The following is a 14,722-nucleotide window of genomic DNA, read 5'->3' as shown; positions in this document are numbered from 1 at the left end:
GCGGTGAGGTAACTAGCTAGCTGAGGAGAGGAGAGGGCGGTGAGGTAACTAGCTAGCTGGGGAGAGGAGGGAGTGGTGAGGTAACTAGCTAGCTGGTGAGAGGGCGGTGAGGTAACTAGCTAGCTGGGGAGAGGGCGGTGAGGTAACTAGCTAGCTGAGGAGAGGAGAGGGCGGTGAGGTAACTAGCTAGCTGGTGAGAGGAGGGAGTGGTGAGGTAACTAGCTAGCTGGTGAGAGGGCGGTGAGGTAACTAGCTAGCTGGTGAGAGGAGAGGGAGGTGAGGTAACTAGCTAGCTGAGGAGAGGAGAGGGCGGTGAGGTAACTAGCTAGCTGGTGAGAGGAGGGAGTGGTGAGGTAACTAGCTAGCTGGTGAGAGGGCGGTGAGGTAACTAGCTAGCTGGGGAGAGGGCGGTGAGGTAACTAGCTAGCTGAGGAGAGGAGAGGGCGGTGAGGTAACTAGCTAGCTGGTGAGAGGAGAGGGAGGTGAGGTAACTAGCTAGCTGAGGAGAGGAGAGGGCGGTGAGGTAACTAGCTAGCTGGTGAGAGGAGGGAGTGGTGAGGTAACTAGCTAGCTGGTGAGAGGGCGGTGAGGTAACTAGCTAGCTGGGGAGAGGGCGGTGAGGTAACTAGCTAGCTGAGGAGAGGAGAGGGCGGTGAGGTAACTAGCTAGCTGGGGAGAGGAGGGAGTGGTGAGGTAACTAGCTAGCTGGTGAGAGGGCGGTGAGGTAACTAGCTAGCTGGGGAGAGGGCGGTGAGGTAACTAGCTAGCTGAGGAGAGGAGAGGGCGGTGAGGTAACTAGCTAGCTGGTGAGAGGAGGGAGTGGTGAGGTAACTAGCTAGCTGGTGAGAGGGCGGTGAGGTAACTAGCTAGCTGGGGAGAGGGCGGTGAGGTAACTAGCTAGCTGAGGAGAGGAGAGGACGGTGAGGTAACTAGCTAGCTGAGGAGAGGGCGGTGAGGTAACTAGCTAGCTGAGGAGAGGGCGGTGAGGTAACTAGCTAGCTGAGGAGAGGGCGGTGAGATAACTAGCTAGCTGAGGAGAGGTAAATAGCTAGCTGAGGAGAGGAGCAGATTGGGCTCCTAAAAGGAGGACTCTTCGCTTTTCTACCTGCTCATCTGAAAGACTGACTGACGCAGAATTACCACCCACAAAATTCACCCCTAACATACACTGAGTGCACAAAACTTTAGGAACACCTGCTCTTTCAATAACAGACTGACCAGGTGAATCCAGGTGAACGCTATGATCCCTTATTGATGTCACTTGTTAAATCCACTTCAATCAGTGTAGATGAAGGAGTGGATTTAAATTGAATTGAAGTGGATTTAACAAGTGACATCAATAAGGGATCATAGCTTTCACCTGGATCCACCTGGTCAGAGACAGGTTAAAGAAGGATTTATAAGACTGGAGACAATTGAGGCATGGATTGTGTATGTGAGTCCTTCAGAGGGTGAATGAGCAAGACTAAAGATTTAAGTGCCTTTGAACAGGGTATGGTAGTAGGGTCCAGGGGCACCGGTTTGTGTCAAGAACTGCAACGCTGCTGGGTTTTTCCACACTCAACAGTTTCCTGTGTGAATCAAGAACGGTCCACCACCCAAAGGACATCCAGCCAACATGAGGACATCCAGCCAACGTGAGGACATCCAGCCAACATGAGGACATCCAGCCAACGTGAGGACATCCAGCCAACATGAGGACATCCAGCCAACATGAGGACATCCAGCCAATGTGAGGACATCCAGCCAACGTGAGGACATCCAGCCAACGTGAGGACATCCAGCCAACATGAGGACATCCAGCCAACGTGAGGACATCCAGCCAACGTGACACAACAGTGGGACGCATTAGAGTCAACATCCTCCAGCAGCCCTGTGGAACGCTTTCAATACTTTGTGTCGAGTCCGTGACCCAATGAATTGAGGCTGTTCTGAGGGGCGCAACTCAATATTGGGAAGGTGTTCCTAATGTTCTGTACACTCAGTGTATATTTGGCACAGAGTTGACTGTCATGGAACAGCGTGTGCTCTTAAAGGAGCTTCTCTCTTTCATCACTTTACAACTGGTCATCTGAGACGGACGCAAAAGGATCAAACCACACACACACACACACACACACACACAGACACACAGACACACACACACACACACACACACACACACACACTGACAGACACACACACACACGCACACACACACACTTGATTCTAATGGTAAATATTCAACATGCAGTTCGCATCCCTGACATGGGGTGGATGGGAGGTATTGAGAAAATATCCAGAGATATCAAGAATCCTCTGAGATCGTTTTACCTTTCTGTACATCTCGATCTAACACCTCGTCAAACAGCTTCTCCTGGACTGCAGTGGGCAGGTCTTCGATGTCTGCAGAAACACACAACGAGAGAGAGAGCGGGAGAGAGAGAGAGAGAGAGAGAGAGAGAGAGAGAGAGAGAGAGAGAGAGAGAGAGAGAGAGAGAGAGAGAGAGAGAGAGAGAGAGAGAGAGAGAGAGAGAGAGAGAGGAGTGGAATTAGGTGACTTAAAAATTAAAAAAAAGCTAATATTATTATCAGCTAGATTACAAAATTCCCCCTGTTCACATTTACCTATATTGACTGCCTAACACCCCCCCCCCCCTCCCCCCCACACCCCCCCACAAATCAAAACGGTCATAGTGAACACAGAAAACAACACTGAGAAAAGATGCTTGTAAAAAACCTTCATAAAATTATCTACATTTTGCCAATTGGTGACTGAACAGTAAACATGCTGTTCTTGCCCGGTAGCTTAGTTTGGTCAGACAGCTCTAGGCAGAGTGTGGGTAGTTCAATATGTTTTCCATTTCCCAATGATGGAAACTTTCAAGACTCTAGTAATTGTTTTATACCCTTCCCCAGATATAGGCCTCGTCACATATCTCGGGGATCTACGGAGAGTTCCTTGGACTTCCCGGTATAGGTTCTACACGAACATGCGCATGCATGGAAGAACCCGAGCTCGATTTGGAGTGTTATAGCAAAGGGGTGTGAATCCATTCTGAATTCAGGCTGTAACAACAACAGGTGTAATAAATCAAGGGGGTGTGAATACATTCTGAAGGCACAGTAGCTGCACGGCTAACGGCATACACAGAAGAGAACACTGGTGACCATTCTCTGGCTCAATAGTGAATACACTGGGGGGGGAGGGGGGGGGGGAGACAGAGAGAGAGAGAGAGAGAGAGAGAGAGAGAGAGACACAGAGAGAGAGAGAGAGAGAGAGACACAGAGAGAGAGAGAGAGAGAGAGAGAGAGAGAGAGAGAGAGACCGAGAGAGAGAGAGAGACAGAGAGAGAGAGAGCGAGAGAGAGCGAGAGAGAGCGAGAGAGAGAGAGAGACCTCTCACTGTAATGGCCTGAAGCCAAGCTCTGCCTGCACAGAAATACTAGCCTGTTCTGTGTGTACAGTTAAGTGCACATCTCTGAAATCTCAATGACGATATTATGCAGGCGGGAAAAGACTGGATACAGTCTCTCTCTCCCTCACTAAGACTAGCTACTGTTCTACAAGACTGGATACAGTCTCTCTCTCCCTCACTAAGACTAGCTACTGTACTACAAGACTGGATACAGTCTCTCTCTCCCTCACTAAGACTAGATACTGTTCTACAAGACTGGATACAGTCTCTCCCTCACCAAGACTAGCTACTGTTCTACAAGACTGGATACAGTCTCTCCCTCACCAAGACTAGCTACTGTTCTACAAGGATGGATGCAGTCTCTCTCACCCTCACTAAGACTAGCTACTGTACTACAAGGATAACCTACATTGTTAATTCATACACTTAAACATACTTCCTAAATGTATTTTATATACAGAACAACTTGAAATTGGATGAAACATTTCAGTCATTTTGCTAATTTTAATCACGATGAACAAATCTCCCTCGGACATTTAGCTTGTTACCCATCAATTCATCATCCCTGAGGGACACTGAGGACAAACAGCAAGATGTACAGTAAGGACAGGGAAGGTCGGTCACCTGCGGGCAGTGTGAAGGTCACCAGGTCAGAGAGGAAGTAACAGTTGAAGTCTCCTTTACGTTGGTGCAGAGAGGCAGCGATCTCCCTGCGGATCTGTTCCGTCAGCTCACCACACACCATGGCAGGGATACACTTAGCCGCCTGCTGGGACACCTGCACGGGGATGGAGGGAGGACAGACTCATTACGACAAGACAGCTTTTCATTTCAGTCATTTCAGTCGCTGTAGTGGCTGAAGTGTATAGTGTTGAGTCATTACTCAAAGCCAGTGGCATGTCATTAGTAAAGATTGAAAAAGGTAAGGGGCCTAGACAGCTGCCCTGGGGAATTCCTGATTCTACCTGGATTATGTTGAGAGGCTTCCATTAAAGAACACCCCCACTGTACACACACTTACACAAGGGTTTTGTGTTGTAGATATGCGGTAGTAGGGTAGGGGCTTGAGGGCACACACTTACACAAGGGTTTTGTGTTGTAGATATGCGGTAGTAGAGTAGGGGCTTGAGGGCACACACTTACACAAGGGTTTTGTGTTGTAGATATGCGGTAGTAGAGTAGGGGCTTGAGGGCACACACTTACACAAGGGTTTTGTGTTGTAGATATGCGGTAGTAGAGTAGGGGCTTGAGGGCACACACTTACACAAGGGTTTTGTGTTGTTGATATGCGGTAGTAGGGTAGGGGCTTGAGGGCACACACTTACACAAGGGTTTTGTGTTGTAGATATGCGGTAGTAGAGTAGGGGCTTGAGGGCACACACTTACACAAGGGTTTTGTGTTGTAGATATGCGGTAGTAGAGTAGGGGCTTGAGGGCACACACTTACACAAGGGTTTTGTGTTGTAGATATGCGGTAGTAGAGTAGGGGCTTGAGGGCACACACTTACACAAGGGTTTTGTGTTGTAGATATGTGGTAGTGGAGTAGGGGCTTGAGGGCAAACACTTAATGCGTTTAGAAATATGTTGTGAATGTATTGTAATGTTTTTAAAATTGTATAACCGCATTAATTTTGCTACACCCCAGGATGAGTAGCTGCTGCTTTTGGCAGGAACTAATGGGGATCCATAATAAACCCCAGGAAGAGTAGCTGCTGCCTTGGCAGGAACTAATGGGGATCCATAATAAACCCCAGGATGAGTAGCTGCGGGGGATCCATAATGAGTAGCTATGGGGATGAGTAGTGGGGATGAGTAGCTATGGGGATCCATAATAAACCCCAGGAAGAGTAGCTGCTGCCTTGGCAGGAACTAATGGGGATCCATGATAAACCCCAGGAAGAGTAGCTGCTGCCTTGGCAGGAACTAATGGGGATCCATAATAAACCCCAGGAAGAGTAGCTGCTGCCTTGGCAGGAACTAATGGGGATCCATAATAAACCCCAGGAAGAATAGCTGCTGCCTTGGCAGGAAGTAATGGGGATCCATAATAAATCCCAGGAAGAGTAGCTGCTGCCTTGGCAGGAACTAATGGGGATCCATAATAAACCCCAGGAAGAGTAGCTGCTGCCTTGGCAGGAAGTAATGGGGATCCATAATAAATCCCAGGAAGAGTAGCTGCTGCCTTGGCAGGAACTAATGGGGATCCATAATAAACCCCAGGAAGAGTAGCTGCTGCCTTGGCAGGAACTAATGGGGATCCATAATAAACCCCAGGATGAGTAGCTGCGGGGGATCCATAATGAGTAGCTATGGGGATGAGTAGTGGGGATGAGTAGCTATGGGGATCCATAATAAACCCCAGGAAGAGTAGCTGCTGCCTTGGCAGGAACTAATGGGGATCCATGATAAACCCCAGGAAGAGTAGCTGCTGCCTTGGCAGGAACTAATGGGGATCCATAATAAACCCCAGGAAGAGTAGCTGCTGCCTTGGCAGGAACTAATGGGGATCCATAATAAACCCCAGGAAGAATAGCTGCTGCCTTGGCAGGAAGTAATGGGGATCCATAATAAACCCCAGGAAGAGTAGCTGCTGCCTTGACAGGAACTAATGGGGATCCATAATAAACCCCAGGAAGAGTAGCTGCTGCCTTGACAGGAACTAATGGGGATCCATAATAAACCCTAGGAAGAGTAGCTGCTGCCTTGGCAGGAACTAATGGAGATCCATAATAAATACAAACCAAAATGTTTCTCATATTCTAAGCTAGTTGTACCCATGCTAGCATCTTCAGATCTCCCCTTCCTTAATTTCTAACAGATATTTTGATCTCTGTCACATGAAACCGCTCACACATGCGGTGCGCTTCAGAGAACAATGTTTCCCCGCTAAATGCAATTTGAAAGATTTGGGCCACGTGCGTATTGTTGAGCTTATAATATGAATAAATAAAACTCGATCAACATTTTAAGCTAAACGATCTGATATGTTGCATCAGCATCATTGCTTTAAAAAATATATATATATATAAGAGTACTTGGATTAGTAAAAAATAATAATAAATCTGTCCTACTTGCAAAAACGTTTCAGGAAACTTGTGTTGGATTTCAAGATGTCTGATTCGGGAAACGAATGAGTACAGTTGCTTGCTTATATGTGAATTACAGTTGTGATAAGTCTGACTGTGAGTCAGACGCCATTTTGTGTTTTTCCCCCTTCTGGATTCTTTGTCTCCCTGACTCGAACTTTACGTTCGAGCCATTCTGATAATTGGTACTGTTCCAAATAGCTAGTCGGTCCATGCGAGGGACAAAATTGATTCGAATCTGGACATTCACCCTGACTCTTATGTATTTCAAAAACAAATGTAACTTTACCTCAGTGAGAAGGATAGCCAACATGTCTTGTCTCTGGAAGCGGATGGCCAGGTGAACTAGCGTAAAGCCATCGTTGAAGGCAGTGGCACGGTTCAGGAGACGGACCTCGTCTGAAGTCAGCTGACGGGCGATGTCACCGCCGGACTCCTTGTAGGCCTCGACAGCAGCCATGTTCCCCTCCACCACACCTGCAGCACACACATTTAGTGTTTTACCATTTAGGCTACATTTTTTAAATCATAAGCTGACACCTAGGCTACATTTAGACAGAATTCTGATTTAAAATATATATATATATATACAGTGGGGCAAAAACATATTTTTTTGCAAATAAATTCATAAAAAATCCTACAATGTGATTTTCTGGATTTTTTTCTTCTCATTTTGTCTGTCATATTTGAAGTGTACCTATGATAAAAAAATGACAAGCCTCTCTCATCTTTTTAAGTGGGAGAACTTGCACAATTGGTGGCTGACTAAATACTTTTTTTGCCCCACTGTATGTTTTGCTTTGAAAAGAGCTGACGTGATTGGTCAAAAGAAGATCAGAATTGGGCTGCCTGTCTAAAGGTAGCCAGATAGACAGGGACAGGGAAAGTGGAGGGAGGAACTCATTACTGGGGATGACCCCGGAACAAGTTATATTAAATTGAAACTTTACTTGTCTCTGCAGAGAAATTTATTGTGCAGCCAGGAGAAGGCTACACAAAACAACAAATAGTACTAAAGTTTACACGTTTAAAACAAAAACAAAAAACATAAAAACAAATCCACTGACTTCACTGAACACAACACACTGTGTATCTGCCACTGTGAGACTGTCAAGATAAATAAAGATTCTGTACAGACATTGTGTTCCTCCCTCGCTTCTACAAACACTGTTCTACTGTCAGATCCTGACTGTCATCTCTCCCTACTCTTGTCATCCACAGAAAGGGAAATATTAGAGCTGGCAGTGAACAGTCAAGCTGTCAGGCTGGTCATTGTTAAGAGATATACCGTAGGTCGAGGCCTGTAGAGCTGGCAGTGAACAGTCAGGCTGGTCATTGTTAGGAGATATACCGTAGGTCGAGGCCTGTAGAGCTGGCAGTGGACAGTCAGGCTGGTCATTGTTCAGAGATATACCGTAGGTCGAGGCCTGTAGAGCTGGCAGTGGACAGTCAGGCTGGTCATTGTTCAGAGATATACCGTAGGTCGAGGCCTGTAGAGCTGGCAGTGGACAGTCAGGCTGGTCATTGTTCAGAGATATACCGTAGGTCGAGGCCTGTAGAGCTGGCAATGGACAGTCAGGCTGGTCATTGTTCAGAGATATACTGTAGGTCGAGGCCTGTATGCTTGCTTCGCTTTGTGTAGGTAGGCCTTTAGCCTAGATAACGTCCCTCAATGTACTTTGACGTACATCCGACCCGTGAACCAAGTTTCTATCAACAACATTCACGTCATTGCAGACAGATACATGAGCTTTCCATTTTAAATATGATGTCTAACGTGACCATTAAAAGAACCGATATTATACATGGACATTGTCAAGAGGTATAGTCCTACTACCTTGCTTTGTGTGTAGCCTAGGTAATAAAAAATATATATATATATCCCTTGATGTTGAAATACCGTCTGTAAGGAAAGTTTAAAATCGTCAAACATTCATATCATTGCAGACAGATGTCGAAGCGTTCCCATTTGAAATATCATATCCCAAATGTCCTGCTTCTGCAACCGTATCTGAATGGATTAAAGCTCGGATCGGCTCCAGAGGTGCGTCCCCATACAGACAGCTGGTTATAAAACGCTAGACGTAATTGGCCGGCTGTGGTGTTCATTAATAAATGACCTCCACATCATTATCCATCACATACTGAATGGGCTCCATGCTGTTCCTAGTCACTGCCAATTCATCTACAGCCCCCACGGGGCTTTGGGTAGGTTAGTATGCATTATGAAGCCTTTATGTAGGTTATAAGGCATTATGAAGACATTATGTAGGTTTGTATGTATTATGAAACCTTTACGTAGGTTAGTATGCATTATGAAGTCATTAAGTAGGTTATAAGGCATTATGAAGTCATTATGTAGGTTTGTATGTATTATGAAACCTTTACGTAGGTTAGTATGCATTATGAAGTCATTAAGTAGGCTATAAGGCATTATGAAGACATTATGTAGGTTTGTATGTATTATGAAACCTTTACGTAGGTTAGTATGCATTATGAAGTCATTAAGTAGGCTATAAGGCATTATGAAGCCATTATGTAGGTTAGTATGCATTATGAAGTCATTAAGTAGGTTATAAGGCATTATGAAGCCATTATGTAGGTTAGTAGGCATTATGAAGACATTATGTAGGTTAGTAGGCATTATGAAGCCATTATGTAGGTTAGTATGCATTATGAAGTCATTATGTAGGTTAGTAGGCATTATGAAGCCATTATGTAGGTTAGTATGCATTATGAAGCCATTATGTAGGTTAGTATGCATTATGAAGTCATTAAGTAGGTTAGTGTTCCTAGTCCCCCGTGGGGCTTTTGTCGTAAGTCATTATGTAGTTTAGTAGGCTTTATGAAGCCATTATGTAGGTTACTGTTCCTAGTCCCCCCCATAGGGCTTTGGTCAAGAGTAGTGCACTATATAGGGAGTCGTTTGGGAGGTATCCTTAATCTCATTTGAGTAAGGAGGAAGAGGAGGAGGAGGAGGAAGATAACTCTGATATGACAGCAGGGGTGGAAAAGGAACTCAATCGTCATACTTGAGTAAAATTAAAAAGAGACCTTAATAGAAAATGACTCAAGTAAAAATGAAAGTCACCCAGTAAAACACTACTTAAGTAAAAGTCTAAAAAGTATTTGGTTTAAAATATACTTAAGGGGCCACACTCCAACACTCAGACATAATTTACAAACAAAGCATTGGTGTTTAGTGAGTCCTCCAGATCAGAGGCAGTAGAGATGACCAGGGATGTTCTCTGTTTAGTGAGTCCTCCAGATCAGAGGCAGTAGGGATGGACCAGGGATGTTCTCTGTTTAGTGAGTCCTCCAGATCAGAGGCAGTAGGGATGGACCAGGGATGTTCTCTGTTTAGTGAGTCCTCCAGATCAGAGGCAGTAGGGATGACCAGGGATGTTCTCTGTTTAGTGAGTCCTCCAGATCAGAGGCAGTAGGGATGGACCAGGGATGTTCTCTGTTTAGTGAGTCCTCCAGATCAGAGGCAGTAGGGATGGACCAGGGATGTTCTCTGTTTAGTGAGTCCTCCAGATCAGAGGCAGTAGGGATGGACCAGGGATGTTCTCTGTTTAGTGAGTCCTCCAGATCAGAGGCAGTAGGGATGACCAGGGATGTTCTCTGTTTAGTGAGTCCTCCAGATCAGAGGCAGTAGGGACGACCAGGGATGTTCTCTGTTTAGTGAGTCCTCCAGATCAGAGGCAGTAGGGATGACCAGGGATGTTCTCCGTTTAGTGAGTCCTCCAGATCAGAGGCAGTAGGGATGGACCAGGGATGTTCTCTGTTTAGTGAGTCCTCCAGATCAGAGGCAGTAGGGATGACCAGGGATGTTCTCTGTTTAGTGAGTCCTCCAGATCAGAGGCAGTAGGGATGACCAGGGATGTTCTCTGTTTAGTGAGTCCTCCAGATCAGAGGCAGTAGGGACGACCAGGGATGTTCTCTGTTTAGTGAGTCCTCCAGATCAGAGGCAGTAGGGACGACCAGGGATGTTCTCTGTTTAGTGAGTCCTCCAGATCAGAGGCAGTAGAGATGACCAGGGATGTTCTCTGTTTAGTGAGTCCTCCAGATCAGAGGCTGTAGGGATGACCAGGGATGTTCTCTGTTTAGTGAGTCCTCCAGATCAGAGGCAGTAGGGATGACGAGGGATGTTCTCTGTTTAGTGAGTCCTCCAGATCAGAGGCAGTAGGGATGACCAGGGATGTTATCTGTTTAGTGAGTCCTCCAGATCAGAGGTAGTAGGGATGACCAGGGATGTTCTTTTGATAAGTGTGTGAATTGGACCATTTTCATGTCGAAATGTCAAGAAAGGCCGTTGTGAGGTCAGGACGCTCAGATCAACCCTACTCCTCGGCCAAAGCGTCCAGTGTGCACTCTGAATGCCCCGATCAGACAACGCCCTGAATTTAAGAACGCCCAGAGCGCACTCTGGCACTCCAAATTGAATCTACAAACACACCCGAAGTCTAGCTAGAAATGTTTTATGCTAACAAGTTAGCGAGAGGTTGCATAGCAACAGCATCAACTTCCGGTAGACAGGCGAAGCGCCAGTACGCTCAGCTGAAAGGATAGCGTTCGTTTACAGTCCACAAAAAGTAACTAATAGTATATACTCATTAAGTAAGTGGTATACAGTATGTTAATGTGGGGTATTCAAACACAGCTAATGTGTTTTTAGGTGTGGATGTAGTTTGTTGATTAGAACGACGTTGAAGTATGTAAAAAAAAATCAACCAAGCATATCCCAAATGTTTATAGAACGATAAAAAAAATGTTTTTAAATAAACTACAGCCGTTGTCAGGTTATGAGTAAAATAGGTGATTTAACATGGGAGTAAAGGGTGTACCCTACTCGGGGGTGTGGTCACGTTAAGCCACGCCTCACCGTGTACATCCCATCGGTTCAGTATGAATAAATGTATCACGCTCAGTGCCATGGTGAATCCTATTTCCCCCATCCTCTCTATTCAGTTGACAAACAGGCTAATAGCATTGTCATTGGTTATACCCTCTCTATTCAGTTGACAAACAGGCTAATAGTATTGTCATTGGTTACACCCTCTCTATTCAGTTGACAAACAGGCTAATAGTATTGTCATTGGTTATACCCTCTCTATTCAGTTGACAAACAGGCTAATAGTATTGTCATTGGTTACACCCTCTCTATTCAGTTGACAAACAGGCTAATAGTATTGTCATTGGTTACACCCTCTCTATTCAGTTGACAAACAGGCTAATAGTATTGTCATTGGTTATACCCTCTCTATTCAGTTGACAAACAGGCTAATAGTATTGTCATTGGTTACACCCTCTCTATTCAGTTGACAAACAGGCTAATAGTATTGTCATTGGTTACACCCTCTCTATTCAGTTGACAAACAGGCTAATAGTATTGTCATTGGTTACACCCTCTCTATTCAGTTGACAAACAGGCTAATAGTATTGTCATTGGTTACACCCTCTCTATTCAGTTGACAAACAGGCTAATAGTATTGTCATTGGTTATACCCTCTCTATTCAGTTGACAAACAGGCTAATAGTATTGTCATTGGTTACACCCTCTCTATTCAGTTGACAAACAGGCTAATAGTATTGTCATTGGTTACACCCTCTCTATTCAGTTGACAAACAGGCTAATAGTATTGTCATTGGTTATACCCTCTCTATTCAGTTGACAAACAGGCTAATAGCATTGTCATTGGTTACACCCTCTCTATTCAGTTGACAAACAGGCTAATAGTATTGTCATTGGTTATACCCTCTCTATTCAGTTGACAAACAGGCTAATAGTATTGTCATTGGTTACACCCTCTCTAGTCAGTTGACAAACAGGCTAATAGTATTGTCATTGGTTACACCCTCTCTATTCAGTTGACAAACAGGCTAATAGTATTGTCATTGGTTACACCCTCTCTATTCAGTTGACAAACAGGCTAATAGTATTGTCATTGGTTACACCCTCTCTATTCAGTTGACAAACAGGCTAATAGTATTGTCATTGGTTACACCCTCTCTATTCAGTTGACAAACAGGCTAATAGTATTGTCATTGGTTACACCCTCTCTATTCAGTTGACAAACAGGCTAATAGTATTGTCATTGGTTATACCCTCTCTATTCAGTTGACAAACAGGCTAATAGTATTGTCATTGGTTACACCCTCTCTATTCAGTTGACAAACAGGCTAATAGTATTGTCATTGGTTACACCCTCTCTATTCAGTTGACAAACAGGCTAATAGTATTGTCATTGGTTACACCCTCTCTATTCAGTTGACAAACAGGCTAATAGTATTGTCATTGGTTATACCCTCTCTATTCAGTTGACAAACAGGCTAATAGTATTGTCATTGGTTACACCCTCTCTATTCAGTTGACAAACAGGCTAATAGTATTGTCATTGGTTACACCCTCTCTATTCAGTTGACAAACAGGATAATAGCATTGTCATTGGTTATACCCTCTCTATTCAGTTGACAAACAGGCTAATAGTATTGTCATTGGTTACACCCTCTCTATTCAGTTGACAAACAGGCTAATAGTATTGTCATTGGTTATACCCTCTCTATTCAGTTGACAAACAGGCTAATAGTATTGTCATTGGTTACACCCTCTCTATTCAGTTGACAAACAGGATAATAGCATTGTCATTGGTTATACCCTCTCTATTCAGTTGACAAACAGGCTAATAGTATTGTCATTGGTTACACCCTCTCTATTCAGTTGACAAACAGGCTAATAGTATTGTCATTGGTTACACCCTCTCTATTCAGTTGACAAACAGGCTAATAGTATTGTCATTGGTTATACCCTCTCTATTCAGTTGACAAACAGGCTAATAGTATTGTCATTGGTTACACCCTCTCTATTCAGTTGACAAACAGGCTAATAGTATTGTCATTGGTTACACCCTCTCTATTCAGTTGACAAACAGGATAATAGCATTGTCATTGGTTATACCCTCTCTATTCAGTTGACAAACAGGCTAATAGTATTGTCATTGGTTATACCCTCTCTATTCAGTTGACAAACAGGCTAATAGCATTTTGTCACAACACTGCATTGTATATCATTGTTTTCCCAACTTCACTCAATTCAACACATCAACGTGTTAAAACGTAATGACTCGACACAACGGACTCGTTCTTTCCAACAGGAAAACATGAACAAACGTTACTGTCGTTGGCTTGACTGAAACGGAGCAATATTACATATTATATTATATCACACATAGCTTCCTGCTATGGAAAACCAATGAGATCCTCCGATCAGCTTCCTTCAGAATAACCAGTACTGAAACTAAAACCAATGAGATCCTCCGATCAGCTTCCTTCAGAATAACCAGTACTGAAACTAAAACCAATGAGATCCTCCGATCAGCTTCCTTCAGAATAACCAGTACTGAAACTAAAACCAATGAGATCCTCCGATCAGCTTCCTTCAGAACAACCAGTACTGAAACTAAAACCAATGAGATTCTCCGATCAGCTTTCTTCAGAATAACCAGTACTGAAACTAAAACCAATGAGATCCTCCGATCAGCTTCCTTCAGAATAACCAGTACTGAAACTAAAACCAATGAGATCCTCCGATCAGCTTCCTTCAGAATAACCAGTACTGAAACTAAAACCAATGAGATCCTCCGATCAGCTTCCTTCAGAATAACCAGTACTGAAACTAAAACCAATGAGATCCTCCGATCAGCTTCCTTCAGAATAACCAGTACTGAAACTAAAACCAATGACATCATCTGATCAGAGTTCTCCTTCAGAATAACCAATGAGATCATCTGATCAGAGTTCTCCTTCAGAATAACGAATGAGATCATCTGATCAGAGTTTTCCTTCAGAATAACCAGTACTGAAACTGAAACCAATGAGATCATCTGATCATAGTTTTTCTTCAGAATAACCAATGACATCATCTGATCAGAGTTCTCCTTCAGAATAACCAGTACTGAAACTAAAACCAATGAGATCCTCCGATCAGCTTCCTTCAGAATAACCAGTACTGAAACTAAAACCAATGACATCATCTGATCAGAGTTTTTCTTCAGAATAACCAATGACATCATCTGATCAGAGTTCTCCTTCAGAATAACCAATGACATCATCTGATCAGAGTTCTCCTTCAGAATAACCAATGATATCATCTGATCAGAGTTCTCCTTCAGAATAACCAATGACATCATCTGATCAGAGTTCTTCTTCAGAATAACCAATGATATCATCTGATCAGA

General features: G+C 44.0%; 1 protein-coding gene across 4 annotated transcripts in view; it reads right to left on the bottom strand.

Annotated features, from left to right (window-relative positions):
- The window catches only part of LOC110506972 (ubiquitin thioesterase ZRANB1), a 68,671-nt gene that overhangs the window by 17,343 nt on the left and 36,606 nt on the right, over positions 1 to 14,722 (bottom strand). For all 4 annotated transcript variants that reach the window (XM_036972617.1, XM_036972618.1, XM_036972615.1 and 1 more), the window contains exons 3-5: positions 6,775 to 6,962; positions 4,022 to 4,175; positions 2,314 to 2,385 (exon numbers count right to left, since the gene is read on the bottom strand). In XM_036972617.1, coding sequence (XP_036828512.1) covers positions 2,314 to 2,385; positions 4,022 to 4,175; positions 6,775 to 6,962 — 414 coding nt within the window. The remainder of the gene's footprint in view (positions 1 to 2,313; positions 2,386 to 4,021; positions 4,176 to 6,774; positions 6,963 to 14,722) is intronic.

This window comes from Oncorhynchus mykiss, unplaced genomic scaffold (genome assembly GCF_013265735.2).
Source record: "Oncorhynchus mykiss isolate Arlee unplaced genomic scaffold, USDA_OmykA_1.1 un_scaffold_186, whole genome shotgun sequence".
Taxonomy (NCBI): Eukaryota; Metazoa; Chordata; class Actinopteri; order Salmoniformes; family Salmonidae; genus Oncorhynchus; species Oncorhynchus mykiss.
This window is presented reverse-complemented; position numbering and strand designations above follow the sequence as displayed.